General features: G+C 45.8%; 1 protein-coding gene across 1 annotated transcript in view; it reads right to left on the bottom strand.

Annotated features, from left to right (window-relative positions):
* Window positions 1-3,494: 3,494 nt before the first annotated feature.
* The window catches only part of KIAA1328 (KIAA1328 ortholog), a 349,319-nt gene continuing 338,042 nt past the window's right edge, over window positions 3,495-14,771 (bottom strand). The window contains exon 10 of the mRNA XM_019465357.2: window positions 3,495-10,273. Coding sequence (XP_019320902.2) covers window positions 10,063-10,273 — 211 coding nt within the window. The 3' untranslated portion in view covers window positions 3,495-10,062. The remainder of the gene's footprint in view (window positions 10,274-14,771) is intronic.

The raw sequence follows: 14,771 nt of genomic DNA, 5'->3' as shown, positions 1-14,771 counted from the left end.
TCTAGGGAGGAGACACTTGGGCTGGGCGCTGGAGGGTGAGCCCCAAGGGAGGGGCCCATGGGCAGACATTCTGAAGAACTGTCAGATGTCTTAGGTAGGCGGGGAATATGCTGGGGAAGATGCAGGGCCTTGTTTAAAAACAACCTCCCCCCACCACTGATGACCCAGACACTGTCCTGGCTACTTCACTGATGCCATCCCAGTTGTCTTCCCGATAACCCTGGACCCGGTTTTACAGAGGAGCTTCGGCTGTGTACTGAAAGTCACCGGTACGGCAGAGCTGGGGTGTGAGCCCTGGTCCCCTGCTGGCAGATTCTGTGCTTGTAATCGCTGTATTACTTTGGAAGAGGCTACCCATTCCAGGCACTTGCATCACGACTCTTCACTCAGAAGCCTCTTCGCTGACTGTATTCCCAAGGCTCACACAGACACACAACCTAGCCACGGGAAGGGTGGAAGCAGGATTGTCCTGGAAAGGCTTCAGGCCTCTGCCTCAGTTTCCTCCTCTGCAGAAGTGAGCCGGTGCCTGGGTCTCAAGGATTTGGTCCAGCTCTCTGCTAAGTGCTGGGAAGGGCCCTGGAGAAGAGAGAGGGCAGAGGAGGGAGGCTGTGAAAGCCCTCAGCCTAGCTCTTGAGATAAGAGCTACCCGAATGAGAGAAAAGAACAGTGTTTTCCCCGCCACTTTATCCTGCTCTCCACTCTGGGAGGAAGTTGAAGCAAGTCTTGACACTTGCCGCCTCATCCTGAGCGCTGGGCAACCTTAAGATGCCTCTGGGCTCAAGGTATCCCCTTTAATCAAGAACTACTTGAGGTATTAGGGCCTTTGGCATTGCACGCAAGGTCTGGCACATAGAAGGAGCTCGACAATGGTTGCCAAATGAATGAGAAGCAGAGTGGTGTAGGGAGGATGCCTCCCATGCACCCCTTCTGAAGCAGCCCAGGCCTGGCACACTCCCAGCAAGGCCCCTCGGCTCCATCTTGCCCCAGCTCTGCACAGGGATTAGAAGATAGCCCGATGGTTCTGGTCTTCTCATTACTGGGAGCTGGGGGGATGATAGGCATTTGGGAAAAGTTCTTGTTGGGGCCCTCACAGATGTCTTATGGACACAGATTCTCATGTTGTTCCAGGTTTCTGACCATTCACATTCTCCCTGCCCTTGGTTCAGGGTTCATTGCTCCAGGGGGCTCTAGATCAGGCTGAGCACCTCTTCTGTGACCTCCTGTTGACCTCCGAGTGGGGACCACGTCACCGGGCCCTGTTCCCACGCTGTTCTGTGCTGCTCTGTGTATGTGGCTCCCTCCCTAGCTGAAGTCCCTGATGAAGAGAAATGAGCTGTCTCCTTTTCCAATCTCTTGTCTAGTACTGGGCTGGTCAAAGAGGGTAGTCAGAACCCAGCAGAAGACTAGGATTTAAATGGAATGTGCCGAATCATCAGAGGATGCTGAAACTCGTGGGTAAAAGGTAGAAGGGAAACAATATCTACATAGTCTCAAAGTACCCCCCCCCCCCTTCCCAGACTAATACGTTACAAAGGAAAGGTTAATAACTGTACAGTTGTACCTTAACCGTGTGATTAACATTAATATGCCCTGGAATGAAGGAAATAGCTGTCATGGGCCTCCTGGTATGATGTGCTGAGAAGGACACAACATTACCTACTTCTGCTGAAAACGCGTCACCCGAATTTAATCATACGAAAACATCAGACAAACCCAAATTGGGGAACATTTTATAAAACAAATGGGTTGTAGGGATGCCTGGGGGCTCGGTCGGTTAAGTGGCTAACTCTTGATTTCGGCTCAGGTCATGATCTCACCGTTCATGAGTTCGAGCCCCGAGTTGGGCTCTGCGCTGACAGGGTGGAGGCTGCTTGGGATTCTCTCTCCACCTCTCTCTGCCCCTACCCTGCTTGCAATTTCTCTCAAAAATAAATAAATAAGCTTAAAAAAAAACCAAACAAGTGGATCGTACTCATCTTAGAGAGACACAATAGCTAAATGCAACGTATGATTCTGAGCCAGCATTGTTTTTCCTTTGTTAAAAAGATATTTAAGGAAAGGAAACTTAGAAAGTTAATAAGGAAATCTGGCAACATGTCGATTAAGGTCTGTAGATTAGATAATGGCACTGTGTTAATGTTAACTTCCCGATTTTGATCACTGTACTGTGGTTATGTAAGAGAATGTCCTTGTTTTTAGGAAATACATGCCAAACTATTAGAGAGGATTATGTGTGCAACTTACTCTCAAATACTTCAGGAAAAAGGTAATAATAGATGTGTTTATTTACGTGTGGGAAAGAGTGAATGATGAAGCAAATGAGTTACCATGTTAACACTTGGGGAATATGGGTGAAGGGTATACAGGAATTCTTTGCGGTATTTCCAAAACTTCTCTGTAAGTCTGACTTCAAAATAAAATGGAAAAAAAAAAAAAAACAGGTGGCCAGTTTGGAATTAGCTGGGTCAGCCTGAAGACAGCTGTCAGCCACTTGGACCGGGCATTGGAGGGGCCAATTTCCCTCTTCCTTCCCTACTAAGGAGGGATCTGGGAGCCCCAGCTGGGGAGGTGACAGGCAGCAGGGAAGCAGCGATAGTTGGAACCTATGTGGGTGTCTTTCCACTGGACCCCACCACTCCTCCGACTTTGAACACCAGGCCTAGCATTCAACACTGTCCGCGTGAGCTTACTTTGGGGGGCTCTGTCTCCATGCCTTTGACACACTGCTCCTCCTCTGCCTGGGACACCCTCCTGTCCTTGCCCTCGCCCAGCAAAAGTGCCCTGTCTCTGGGAAGATCCTGATGGAAGTCTCCCTCCCAGGGGCTGTTGTTCTGGCCTCTGGGAGCTCTTAACTGCAGCTCGAAGGAGCGCCTGTGTGCTGCTGGTGGTCAGAACCGATGTCGTTGGACTTTGCCTAGTGCATAGTGGACGATCACAAAAGGCCTCAGAGCTTACTGAAGACCAATGTGTCCTGAACTTTGGGGATCTGATGAAAGGTACGAACCCTCTGGTCCAGGTGAGCATCCAGGTGAGGAGAAAGGTGGGAGACAGGTGAGGAGAGGGCCGTGTGCAGGGCCACTCTCCACGCGGGACTGAAGGTTTTGGAAGACCAGGGGGCTTTTCCTTTCGGAGACCGCCCACTCCGGCACCTCCCCCTGCATAGGGTGGGACGGAAGCCCCGGGGCCCCTACCCATTTCTCTGCTCTTTTCCTAAGCTCAGCTGGGAGATTTGGGGGTCGCAGCCCTAGCTGGCCCTCCCCTGCTGGGGCTGCACCTGCTTCTCCTCCCAGCAGGTGCATGGCAAGCAGAGAGGCAGGGAGAAGTTCTGCCTGGGGTCACTGCTCCCGACACCCTTCTCACACTCATTGTTACTCAACCTTTTCCCCTCCATCGCAGTAAATCTCCTTCTCTTATTCTCCACGTTGATATAGTAAGTTGTGTCATTTTGAGAAGAAATACATAATAGTATATTAGAGGAATCATGGATCTCCTCATTCATGCTTAGAAAAAATTTATTACAATGTAAGAAAGTCTGAATAGCATGAATTTATTATAATGATTTAACACTTCTGCACTTGAGTTAAAAATGCCTCTCCATAAATAACTGTCCCTGGAAAACATAGCAAATTTACACAGTTTACCATTTCCCAATGTTATATAAATCCAACAAGCTTAAATCACCTCCAGCTGGGAGGAGGACACTGAAAGCCAGGGCTGGGGGGGTTCATGGTGTCTTGGCTGGCAGCGACAAGAGGCAGGACAGCTGGCCTTCCCTTCCTCCAGCCCCTCGTCTCAGCACAGGCGAAGAGAAGGACAAAGAGCAGGGATACCAGGGCTTATAACTGCAGCACAGGTGAAGGACCGTGGGCCTTGGACATCCTGGTGGCGGTCAGGCAGGGGCTGTTGTCTGTGCGGTAGTGCCAGTGAGGTGCGGGCCAAGGCTGCCCAGCTATGGACCGCAGAGGAAGGGGAGGGAGGGGCCGGCGCCCATGCCTTGTGCAGATCTCAGATGGGACGGGCCCTGGTCTTCCGGCCGAACGCCTCTTGTCTCCCGCACCCCAACACTGCTCTTTGTTCCTGGGACTTCTGGTCCCTATATTCCAGGGAGCCCCCTCTGCCTCCACTGAACACCCTGCCTCAGCCTCCTTGCATGGGCATCTTTGCCGAATCATTCTAGTTTTCCTCTGGGCTACTTTTCCCGGGCTAGGTCAGCGTTCGAGGCACCAACTCATAGGGTAGGAATTACCACCCCCTTTTTATAAATGATTTTATAAATTACTGTATTTGAGGCTTAGAAAGTATAATTGATAAAGTTTAACTTCATTTTATTTGAAAGAGAGGCAGCTAGCGAGTGCAAGTGGGGGAGAGAGGCAGAAGGAGAGAGAGAGAATTCTAAGCAGGCTCCACGCTCACCACGGAGTCCCTACGCGGGGCTCAATCCCATGACCCTGGGATCATGACCTGAGCCGATATGAAGAGTCAGATGCTCAATGGACTGAGCCATCCACGTGCCTCTGTAAGGTTTAACTTTATAATAAAGTTTAAATTTATAAAGTATAACTTGTCTAAATGTGTACATCTCACAAGTGGTAGGGCTGAGTTGATTCCAAGGTCAATATTTGTCGTCTTTGGACACTCAGCATGCTAATAGGGAGACAAACAGTACACAAGACAATACAGCACAGTTTGAGGTGGGATAGGACAGAAGGTTCTCTGGAGCATTAGCAGAAGCAGAGAGTCTATAAGGATGCCCGGAGGGATCAGGAGAATATGGAAGCGGTGACAGCTGAGCTAGGTCTGGGAAAGTCATCCGTGAGACAGAGATGTGGAAAAGCCACACAGATGGCAAAGAGCAGCGTCTTTGGGAGGTGGCCAATAGCTGTGAGTTGGAAAGGTGAATAGAGCAGAGAGAGGAGGGAGGTGAGGTGGATGAGGGAGGTGGGGTCAGATGCTGAGTCCTGGTAGGTCACTCTAAAGTGCATGCTCCTTGCCCTGTAAGCATCGTGGAGTCCTTTGGGTTTTTAAACAGGAAAAGTTGTTAAGTCTTAGATTTATTTGGAGAGAAAATGTGAGTCAGTGTGGGAATAGAGAGGGAGCAATAGAATGTCCCCAGACCCCTCAGTACAGCCCTCTCTTTCTCCCTGTGAGAGAGGTGCAAGCAGCCTGGAGTATTCAGGGTACTGAACTTTGGAGGCACACATCTGTTTAATTTCTTCCTTCTCTCCTTCCCTCCCTTCCACCCTTGCACCTACCTATCCATCTAACTGATAATGATGAGAGTCTGTAACGTGCCAGGAATCATGCTCCTTTCTTGGGACTGAGTGATGGCTAAGACCAGCATCTTATTCTGGCCACCATGGGGCCTACCATCTAAAGGAGGGAACAGATAAACAGGCAGTCCTAGCACAGTAAGTGTTGTGATAGAGGATATACAGAGAGCTAAGAAAGCTCATGAGAAGCTCGCGAGAAGGATATCACGCTGCCTTCAGTAACTATGGAAGTTCACAGTGGTTGGAGCACAGAAGTCAAGAGAAAGAAACAGCAGGGAAATGAAGGGGCCAAACCATGAAGAGCCTCGTGCATTAATGCTCACAAGGCCACGCTCCCTCTTAAGCGCAATAGGAAATGAAGTACTGGAACTTTCCAACGCTTTAACCAGGGCGTGACATGGCAAGATGACCCTGGCTGCTTCACGGAGAAAAGTTAACAGGTAACCCTTAGGAGTGCTTATTTACCTGTGCTGAGCGCTCGACATGCTCGCTGCACCTTCACGACAATTCCGAGGTAGCCTCTGTCACGATCCCCATTTAAAGATAAGAGCGAGGCAAAGAGGGTTAAGTCACTCTTTCAAGGATGAGTCCAGGCCATCTAGCAGGGAGCCCAACACAGAGACTGTTGTCCTAGAGACGTGTCAGCAGAGAGGGCGGAGGGGGCAGATTGAGGAGTAGGAGGAGGACTCGTTACTACTCGGGTTTGACCGGAAGACAGAGGGGGGAGAAGGGAGTAATGGCCCTCCCACCCCCAGATTCTGAGTTGGAATTCTATTCTTTACTGGGCGATGGCCTCAGTTAGGGTCGGTCAGGCCTCATGTTCGTTATCGGTGCACAAGATAACATGCTGAACACTTAGGCACGCGTACATGTTTCCCTGTCCTCATTCCACGAAGAATTAAAGGTGGCTTACAAGAGACACTTATATACTAAAATGGTTTTGTATTTTTATTATTTTTTTAAAGTTTATTTACTTTTAGAGAGAGAGCAAGCGAGCGGGGGAGAAGCACAGAGAGAATCCCAAGCAGGCTCCGCCCCGTCGGTGTGGAGCCTGACATGGAGCTTGAACTCCCGAACTGTGAGATCATGACCTGAGTCGAAATCAAGAGTCGGATGCTTAACCGACTGAGCCACCCAAGCGCCCCCCTGAAATGATTTTTTAAAAGTACAAATATCAGAAGCATTGAACAAGATGGCGCACAGGGCTCGGAGCTGGTTGAGTGAGGACTGTGGTCTTGCCACCTCCTCCTCTGAGGGATACCTGCAGTCCCCTTGATCAGGGGGAGGTGCCAGATTGACCTGGGGAAAAAGGGGCAGGATAGAGTCTCTGGCTGTTAATTGGACCCACGAGTCTGATCTCAAAACTGGGCATTTCAGGCACACAAGCCCTCCCCAGCATCTCTTAGCACTTAAAGCCACCTAGACAGGACCATTTTTCCTGTGTCTGAGTGCTGTGATAGTCCTTCCTTGCTGAACAATTTGGGTGACAGGCACGTGGAAGGGACTCAGGGGTGCACGTAAATTGAAACTTCCTTTCCAGCAACCACACAGCCTAGAGGAGACTTGGGGTCCACGTGATGGGAGTGGGTTGGAGTCAACCAGGAAAACCTAACAGTTTGTGGCAAACTGTTTCCTCTCTCTGAGCTGACCCACGCTCCTGATGTTTAACACATACTGAGGAAAACAACATTTTGATAACTTGTGGTGCTGCTCTTGCTTCCAAGCTACGCCTCACAGATCTGAGGAGGGGTGTCGAAGGGATGATTCAATACCACAACCACATGAGGAGAATAGCCATGGAGATAACTGATTAACTTAAAATCTCTCACGTATATGAACAGTTGCCCACATTAGAAACAATATGCACTGAGGTGAGGCTAAAGCACGAGCTGGGAGGAGTCTGCTGTAGCCTCTCCACCTCATTAATGACCGCAGACTTCATCCGGCTCTCTCCTTTAGGCCTATTGCTTCCCAGAGTCTCTGGCTAGCAAATCTCTCGTAGGAGCCAGGTGCTGGGAGCTGCGCCAAGTGCCAAGGGCAGCTCTGAAGGAGAGGGCCCCTCCTTCCCCATGACGTTTGGGGTTTTCTAGAGAAGTCCCCACCATGGGGTCTGTTTGGATGAACACAAGTGTGCCTCCAGGAAGGATGACTGTCAGCAAAAGCTTTTCCTTGATTAACCTTAGTTTCCTAAATCAGGCACTTTGGGCCCTTGTAGGGAGCTTTGGTGGACATACTTTGCCTTTTCCCATTTTGCAAACACTGGTTGTTTTTTTCTCTCACAGAATAGTGGGTAGCAGGGTAGGCAATGTTGTGGCCCTATGTGCAGCTCTCCTAATACGTATCCAGTCTTGCTTTGAGGAAGCAGCTGGAGGCAGTCACTTTGGGAGTACTTTACCAGGAAGAAAGCCTGACCCCTCTGTGTCTGCTCCTCTTTCCATACGATATCTGCAATTAGGTCAAGCGTCCAGGCTCTACAACAGCCTCGAGGTCCTACAAGAACCTTTTCATATATATATGTATCTCCACATATGTATCTCCAAGACAGAGTAAGATGTTAACATACACTGTTCAATTCATAAGGAAGATACTGGATTAGACACAAATTCACATCCTACTGCCCTGACACACAGGAAATGCCCACAGGATACAGAAAGGCAACTGGTGGCGGAATGTAGCATATGAAAAGTATGTTGATTGATGCTCTGCTGAAAATTGATCTTGGCTCTTCCAAATTGCTCATGCAGGGGGAGGTAAAGAAGCAGTTAAACTCCAATCTGTGGCATGTGATAGACTCACCCCAAAAGACCTCAGCTTAAATCTCACTTATGATTCTTCTAAAGGCAAACAAGCTTCTTAAAGAAATCATAATCCTTTTCTTGGTCCTTCTGGCACCCTCTTACTCTGGAGAGCTGTAAAGACACCGGCGTCCAAACGGGAGAGTGTAGTTATGGCTGATCCAAGGGGGGATGTACTTAAGGTACTCATGACACCTGGGGCAAGGAAAAGAAAGTTCTGGAAACTTAAATTTAATTGAGAAAATGGCTGAGGGCTCTCAGCTTCTACCCCTTCTGCCACACCAAAAGAAACTCCAAACCCTTTTTGAAATGGGATGAAATGGACTCAGTTACTCTCACAGGGGTGAATTTTAAAAGGACATTGTAATTGGTAGTATTTTTTCAAACTTTCAGTTGAATGCCTAAACCTAGTTAATCTTGACCTCGAATTAAGGATATGGTATTGGTAGGTTCCATTCTTTTTTCCAAAGAACAAAAAGACCCAAGTAAAGGAAGGCTGAGTAGAGATGATAGGGCCTCAGCCTGAAGAGACGGTGAAATTTAGATCTATTCAGATGAGGAATCTGCTTAACAAGGCTTTTGTAGGTTTAAATAATCTAGTTTTGATAAGGCCATGCAGGCTCACTAAATGCAGTTTACACTGGGTGGCCTGACTTTGGCTACCAACACTCACTAACTGACAAAGACTCTTGGTCCTACTTCAAGCCTGGGACTGGTGAAAGGGAGAGAAAAAAAGCAACACTTTCCAGATCAAATAAAGTCATTGAGCATACACATCTGGGGACACATTTTCCCCTTGCTTCTAATGACTGGGAAGTTTTAAACTCACTGGCTCTACCGGGCTTATCATGCTGCCGATCAGCATGAGTGCCCACCAGAGCCCATTGTAAGCTGAAGGACCCATCTCAAGAGCTCTGCTGAATAGGAGAACAGAGAGAAAACGAGGCCTCAAGTGTACTTCTCCCACAGGCCTTCTCGGGTCAAATGGAGGCCCAGTGGGAAAGATGGAGAGACTCTGCCTGGGGTGGTGAAGGAGAATCTGGCAAGTAGAGATGGTTCTTTGAGGTCATGGGACAGTGGGACAGTGATCCTGAGCAGAGCACATAAAAGGCCTGGTCACCAGGGCCTTTGATCCTCAGAGGTAGGAGGGAGGCCCAGGGAGAGCCTATCAGCCTGTGGTAGCTGATGCCCCTCTCTAGCTCTGCCATCTTCCCCAGATACAGCCATGGGCAGTTCCGAAGAGTGAAGAATATAGACACTTGGGCCAATAAGACGTACTGAGATATTGCTCTTATTTATCCTGGGAAATGGGTGGACGGCAGGAAAAGCACTTTAGGCCTGTGCCTCCATTTTATTTCCTGAGGGTAGTCACTCTGTTGTGTGATTTAATGCTGGTTTCCAAGGGTTGGGTGGGTCCCTCCCTCTAGCCCATTGTGCCCTTGGTTGAGGGATGGGCAGCTGCTGGGCTGATGACTACTGATACCGGCTCACAATTAGTCCCCAGGGTTGCTTGTGAGCATAGGCACAGGAGCTCCAACTTGGGATTCAATGGCTACGCGTACATAGAGGCAGGCAGTGAGGGAACAGAGGTAAAGGAGAGGTAAAGGGTCTTTCTGAAACTGCTATGTTACAAAGGGGCTACTTTGAAATCAGAGGGATCTTTCAGTGAAAACGTTCTCCTTGTATACGAAAGAAAGCCAACCTTTTCCAATAAAGTATTGAGAAGGAAACACTCTTGAAATCAGGCTGAATATGACAAGGCTTGGCCTAGAAAAGATACTACCCTCCACCTCCATAACCCCTTAATGTGTTACCTACTGATTGGTCTGACCAAAACCACTCCGGGTTCGTAGAATGATTTCTGTGTTCAATACACAACAGGATGCTAGTATGGGAGAGACACGGTTACTTTGCCATCAAATGATTTAACACTCTAGATCAGTACATAAAGAAGCCCACACATTTCTGATGGAAATTTTGTAGCATGTGTTTCAATGTCAAATGAAAAAGATATCTTCCAGAATTTGATTCTCCTCCAGGTCTTCAGGGGTCCTGCCTGCCCCCACCTTGTTCCAGATTGATTTTCGAGGACTAAATCGGCAAGTACTGTGATTCCAGGCCCCAGCTTCTCTGGAGGGATGGGGCTGAGGTTTGGGAGCAGACTTTGGACTCAGAGATTGAACCAAATCCAACAGAGAAGTCTCATACCTGCAACACACACACAACCCAGACAGAAAATGATCAGACTGATGGAACATTAGAATCCAAGAAGCCTACAGAGTTGGGCTGCCTGGGGTGAGAATCAGATCACCGCTCACATCATTTCCAAGAGGGCCTTCTAGGGGAACTTTAGAGAAGGTAAACAGCAGAAGGCTCCTGCTGTCTGTCTGTAAGCTCTTCTCTTCTGCTGATCATTAACATTCTTTTCTAACCTGTGAAGGGAGACTGTGGAGTGGGCAAAGGAATTTGACAATAGTAATGACAGACATAGTAACATTTATTGCAAGCTTACTAAGTGTCAGGCACTGTTCTTAACGCTTTATATATATTCAACCTTCACTTAACCCTCTAAACAACCCAGTGAAGTAGGTATTATACTACTCTGATCTCCACTATATACACAAGGAAACTGACGCTCAGGAAGTAACTCATCCAACATGAAGCCATTATATGACCAGGTCAGGATTTGGACCCAGGTAGTTTGTCTCCAGTGCTCACATCCAGGACACTAAAGCTGCCTCTCAAAGTCTTTGCAGCCAGCCAGACCTGGTTTAGATCTCTGCTCTACCATTTGCAGGCTGTATGATCTTGGGAAAGTTCTTCAACCTCTCAGTTCAGTTTCTCATGCATAAAAGGCTAACAGAACTCCTGTTACAATTAAATTAATCGGTTGGTATAAAATAACATAATAAGTACTCAGTAAATACTAGTTCCCTTCCTGCTATCTTACTCCCACTCTCTCTAGAACCTTGGGAAAAGACACTCTCATGTGAATCTATAAAGAGCCTCCTCCAAAGAAAGTCTGCCTTGGTGTCTAGCATTTTCATCAGAAAGGGCAAGTTTAGGGGCACCTGGATGATTCAGTCGGTTAAGTGTCTGACTCTTGATTTTGGCTCAGGTCTTGATCTCACGGTACATGAGATTGAGCCCCGCATCAGGCTCTATGCCGACAGCTAGGAACCTGCTTGGGATTCTCTTTTCCTCTCTCTCTGCCCCTCCCCTGCTCATGTGCGTGCACGCTCTCTCTCTCAAAATAAAAACAAAACAAAAGAAAACAAAGGTAAGCTTAGGGCAGCATAGAGGCAGAGAAACTAGTGGTAGCCAATAATATGTATCCTCATCCACGGCCTATTTGTATGTATGTCCAGTATGGAACGTCAAAGGCATAAATGTATCTGCCTCCACATTCATTCATATGAGGGGCAAGTAATTTCTACAGATACGTCATGAAGCCTCAAACAGGGCATGTGTGACCTGTGCAGCTGCACAGGGCCCTGGACTTGGCTTAATGCTCTTCTGTTGTGGTCTTGAAACTCTTGATTTTATCTTTGACCTTGTGTTTTTGAAGTCTGATGAGACAAGGGAGCAGGTGTGTTAGCAGAGGAGATGTGCTGGGTATGCATACGTGGGTTCAGACCCACAGGCACAGTGGGCAATGGGCAGTGCCTATGCCAAACAGCTGGCCTGCCTTCCTGGTGTGCACATTCATACCAGAAGCAGCCTGGGGCACTGCAGGGCGCCAGGGGTGTGGCTGGGCTAGGACCCGGGCCCAGATTGGTTATGGTTATGGTGAAGGCAAGCAGCGGCAGCAGAGGTGAGAGGCTGGCTTGCCTGTCTTTTCCCAGATCCTGTCCCCAAGGCGAAACATTAGCTCTCTGGCCTGAGCGCGGAGATGGGAATGGTGGTGTTTAGGCAATAACACGTTAGTAAATTATTATAAAATAAAAGCATATACATGGACATTGCAATAAAGCATATCGAAGAAATATCAGAATTCTTTGAGGAGTTTAGAATCTGGTCTTAAAAACTGCTGCATCATTGCAAAGCAAATATCCACAGGTTCAGAAATAGCAATTAAATGTTAAAGACTGTCGCATCTGATGGAAAAGAACACTATTTTCACATGCAGCTTCAAATGAACTAGTGAGGAAGACAGTTTTAAAATTAATTTTCCTACATCATGAAAGATACAGCAATAGAAAGCAAAAGTAGGAGTTTAGAATTATATACAAATCATTAAGTGACTTTTGGTTTCTTGTATGACCTCTACAAGTTATAGGAAAAGCCAGGGAAAAACAACACAGTACAAACTTATACTTAAAATTAGATTTTCTGACACACATAAAGCTAATGTGTATAAAGAATCGAATCTTTTTAGAAAAATTGCTCTGTGTCATCAGCTCAAGAGATACTGAAATTTAGATTTTTAAATCATTTATCAGAAATCTATCCCAGTTTTGTCAGAGCCTTTAATATATCCCTAACACTTCCAGTGTCAGTAGTATCAGCAGAAATATTCTTCTCAAAATTAAAAATTGCCAGAAATTATGTGCGCTATTTCATTTGCCGAGAGTGACTGATTTGCTTTTAATTGTATCATTTAAAATAAACTTGCTAAATGAATCAATTTTGATGATCTAATAAATGAATTTAAAGAAAAGCCAGCCAGAAAAATCTTAGGATCAGTCAAGTTATCACATTAACAAAGTATTATTATTTGTTATATAAAATTATGACCACAAAAATATACATTTTTTTGCTATCTGCAGGTGTATGTTATTACTCACGAATCACCATTACTGGTTATGCTTTATAAGTTTCTTCTTAAAAGAAAAAGCTTTGCATTTTAGGACCTTTAACTGCACATTTTCATCCTACTTTTTGAACAACGGACCCCACATTTTCACTTTGCGTTGGTTTCATAAGTTATGTAGCTCGCCCTGCCCTCAAGTCCCAGGCAAAATTAGATTATATTTCATGCATGGAAATGTCATCATTTTCTATGATATGAAAAACTGTAAACTGAAATTCCTTTTAGCACAATTTTTTTTTTTTGCAGTTTTTATTCTCACAGCATTAAGACACTGTTTCAATACAATTATATCTGTCATTCAACACAGTGGTTTCTGTGTTCAACCAAAACATCTTAAAGTGTAAGCCAATGAGTTGGGTACTGCTTCCAAGAAAGTTTATCATAAAGACAGATCTACTTCATGCTCAAGGCACGGGCTTTGTTTGAATCTTCCTTGGAGACACCTGGCAATGGTAACATTCATCTCTTTATACGGACTGCCAAGACTTTTTTTAAAAGTTAGAAACAATGGAAAGCTGTACTTTTCTATACAATTTCATGCTTAAAACAGCTAGGGGGAGATACTCTGAATGAGGAAATAACCAGCTACTTTCTCCACTAAAAAATTAGAGCCAAAATAATTGGGAATCAGAAAGTGTGTCAGAAATCAATCTTTCAGAGAAACAAGCTGAAACAGAGAGTAATGATAGGGATTTGTGTTTAAAGACTGATTTAATAGGTACCAACTTATTTAACCATTTGAAAAAAAGTTGTGGGCTTCAAATTCCTTCATAGTACTTTTATCCACATATAATAGAGTAAAAAAAAAATCTCTAGAACATGTAAAGAGTGACCCACAAAACCATAGAAAGTTAGATCTGATGTGTTAGGATAAGTTAGGTTATGCACCAGGACAAATTAGCCTCAAAACTCCAATGGCTTAACATGACTCAAATCTATTTTATGCTTATGCCATATGCTTAAAGGAGGTCCAGGCAGAGAGTGGGTTCACTATCTTCTGGCTGTACCACCTGGAACACGGAAGCTTCCCTATTGTCTTGGCAGGCAGGGAAGCTGAAGAATTGTATATAGGTTGCTTTGGCCGGGAAATGGCAAACACTTATCCTTATATATGATTGGCCAGAACTAGTCATGTGGCTCCAGGAGGGGAGGGGAACTGGATATTGGCAAACACTAATAATGCTTAGTCATGGAGGACTGGGTCTTAGACATCATTTGGAATAATTCTCTTATTTTACTGATGAGGAAACTGAGGTCCACAGAGCTATACGTGAACTGATTAGGGTCACACAGCAAGTGAGTGGCAGAGCCAAAGGGTTTTTAATCCAGGCAACTTGACTTCCTAGACTTGTGTTCTTTAGTCTCTCTGCCAAGATAAAGAAGATGTATAACTAAAGGAAAAGTGAAGAAAATTGTTGCTGTTTCCAATTACATTTTATTTGAAAAGTATAGTATGATTAGTTGTAACTCAGTGTGAACATATCCACATTTCTAATCAACTGGGCTATCTTTTTGCCAATAATTTAATTTACCCTAAAGTATAAATGCTTATCTTCATGGTTCTGCTGTTATCATACAGACTCCGTTTCTCTAGAAGCCATACTTAATCACGGATTACACTGTGGCAGAGAAATCAGAAAGGCTGTGGTAGACAAGGGCCTCGGATTTCAGTGGCACCTCATAGCTAATTTCATTCAACAAGTGTTTTTAACAGTACTTTTTCCATCAGGAAAGACCGCATAATTTGCAGATTAAAAAGCAACAAATTAATAAAGATCGTTTTAAATACCACAGCTTGAGAAATCACTCAATTTTATACCAGAATTATATAGCAGTAAAGCAAAATACAAAATGAATTCCTATAGCATTTTACACTAAATACAGCAAAGAGCA

The sequence above is a fragment of the Panthera pardus genome, unplaced genomic scaffold (genome assembly GCF_024362965.1).
Source record: "Panthera pardus isolate Hobbes unplaced genomic scaffold, ASM2436296v1 HiC_scaffold_15, whole genome shotgun sequence".
Classification (NCBI taxonomy): Eukaryota; Metazoa; Chordata; class Mammalia; order Carnivora; family Felidae; genus Panthera; species Panthera pardus.
This window is presented reverse-complemented; position numbering and strand designations above follow the sequence as displayed.